Raw genomic sequence first — 2,392 nt, forward strand, 5'->3', positions numbered from 1 at the left:
TCAATCAATCAATCAATCAATCAATCAATCAATCAATCAATCAATCAATCAATCAATCAATCAATCAATCAATCAATCAATCAATCAATCAATCAATCAATCAATCAATCAATCAATCAATCAATCAATCAATCAATCAATCAATCAATCAATCAATCAATCAATCAATCAATCAATCAATCAATCAATCAATCAATCAATCAATCAATCAATCAATCAATCAATCATGTGGAAATAATATTTTACTGAATTTAAATGATGCTTATGATAGGAACATTGTAATATTTTTACTTATTTTATGTATCTTATTTTAATATTTTATGGCATTATGCTCATGACAATTAAAGAATTTTCTCCTTTAAATTCCAATTAGAGTAATATTGCAGTAATGTTTGTTTTAATCATTAAGGCAAAGCAAATTCTAACAATCGACTGCTACCAAAAATAACATTTACTACAGTATTTTTGGATACTACAACAATAAAACATTTAAATAAAAAACACAACTTTTCACATTACAGTAATGAGATTTTTTTGTATTACAGTAACAGCAACTGTGCTTAAATGCAAATAAAAAAAATCACATTCAAAGCAAAATAGCACTATCTGCAGTAAATACAGTTTTAAATCAGCTTCATAGAAAAGTAAAGATGGTATATTAACAACTGAGTGTGTCTTGACAGGCCTTCCAATATTTTGCCACTGAGGTGTCAGGCATACTTTTTTAAAGCAGCTTCATAGAAATTATACACAAATCTTAAGGGGTTCATTAATTAGAATGGAGTGTCCACATATTTTTGGCCCTATACTGCAGTGTATGAACTGAACTGAGATACACCTGTAACAACAGCCATCAGCGAATGGAATGAACAGACAAGTCATGGATCAGTGTGAGGATGTGTTGTGACAGTTTGAGAGGTGTAAAGTGATCAGTACCTCTGGTGTGGCAGCACGGGACGCTCGGTTGCACTCACTGTCACTGGAACTGCTGTCGCTGTCCGAGTCGGATTCAGAGCTGCTCTCCGATTCACTGGAACTGCCCGAGGCGCCACTGGAGTGACCGGTCGGTTCGCTGGTCCGCTGGGTGGTTCCAGGGAGGCTTTAGGCAAAAGAACAGAGGAGAATATTTGTCAAATGATATGACACACTTCAAAACACACAAATGTGCCATTGACAGCACAGATGTAGGTACAGGTTGTTTTATTAATGCACATTGGATTTTATTTAACAGCAGGAGAAACTGGGCCAATGCATTCATCAGCTGAACCTTTGACACGTTGTATCAGACAGAGCTGTAAGGCACGGAAGCCCGTTTCTGCCACAGTATAAAAAAAAGGTAAAAAAATAAAAATAAAAAAGGTAATTGTGACTTTACATCTCACAATTCTGAGTTTATATCTCGCAGTTCTGCCTTTTTTCAGAGTTTACATCCACCAAGTTTAAGTTTGTATCTCACAATTCTGACTTTTTTACCCTCTGAAAACAGTTTACATTTTGCAGTTTATATCTTGCAATTCTGTTTATTTTTTTACCAAAGAAATAAAAATAAAAAAGGTAATTGTTGACTTTTTGCACAGTTCTTGACTTTTTTCTTGCAATTGCTTTTATTGAGTTTATCTCTCACAATTTTGACTTTTCTTCTCAGAATTGCAAATTTATATCTCACAATTCTGAGTTTATATCTTGCATTTCTGCCTTTTTTCTCAGAATTGTCACATAATATATACTCAGAATTGTGAGAAAATTAGTTAGAATTGTGAGATAAAAAACTTGTTTTTTTTTAAATTCCGTAGTGAAAACAAGTTTTCATAGTATAGAACCTGCCTAATACCATTAAAAAATAAATATTTCATGCTCAAAATTTAAATTCTATCATCATTTACTTACCCTCATGTTGTTTTATTATTTTTTCCCCATGACAGCTATTACATTATAGTTCAAGTCTTTAAAATATCAGACACTACAATTAATTTTTTATGTTAAATATTACTTCAATAGCCTTGATATTTCTTTCATCTAATCATTTAAAACACACACACACACACACATTGGTTGTTCATGAATGATTTATTTATTTTGTGCCTGTCATGTGACAATCGAACGACAGACTTGGGATATTTCAAACGTAATAAACACTTTTCTATCACTTCCGCCAACTGTCATACATGGAAGCCGTGCCGGCGGATGACGTAGCACGTCAGCGTTGCGTGATTAGTGACGAATGCGGAGAGACAACAAAACAAAACGCCGGTCACTAATTAGAAGTACAAACTGAAGATTTGCAAAGAAAAATTTCGGAGGATTTCAATATAAACCAAGAGGAGACTCGTTTTCCTTTGCTAAAGTAAGGAAACTTTGCTTCCTTTGCTCCTGTAAACAAACTCGCGAGACT

The 2,392-nt window shown here is 33.6% G+C and overlaps 1 protein-coding gene across 1 annotated transcript in view; it reads right to left on the minus strand.

The window, feature by feature from the left end:
* Positions 1 to 2,392, minus strand: part of LOC107665257 (AF4/FMR2 family member 2-like) — a 232,997-nt gene that overhangs the window by 26,113 nt on the left and 204,492 nt on the right. Inside the window, exon 10 of the mRNA XM_016456063.1 lies at positions 937 to 1,099. Coding sequence (XP_016311549.1) covers positions 937 to 1,099 — 163 coding nt within the window. The remainder of the gene's footprint in view (positions 1 to 936; positions 1,100 to 2,392) is intronic.

Source organism: Sinocyclocheilus anshuiensis, unplaced genomic scaffold, assembly GCF_001515605.1.
Source record: "Sinocyclocheilus anshuiensis isolate Anshui unplaced genomic scaffold, SAMN03320099.WGS_v1.1 scaffold483, whole genome shotgun sequence".
NCBI classification, from domain to species: domain Eukaryota; kingdom Metazoa; phylum Chordata; class Actinopteri; order Cypriniformes; family Cyprinidae; genus Sinocyclocheilus; species Sinocyclocheilus anshuiensis.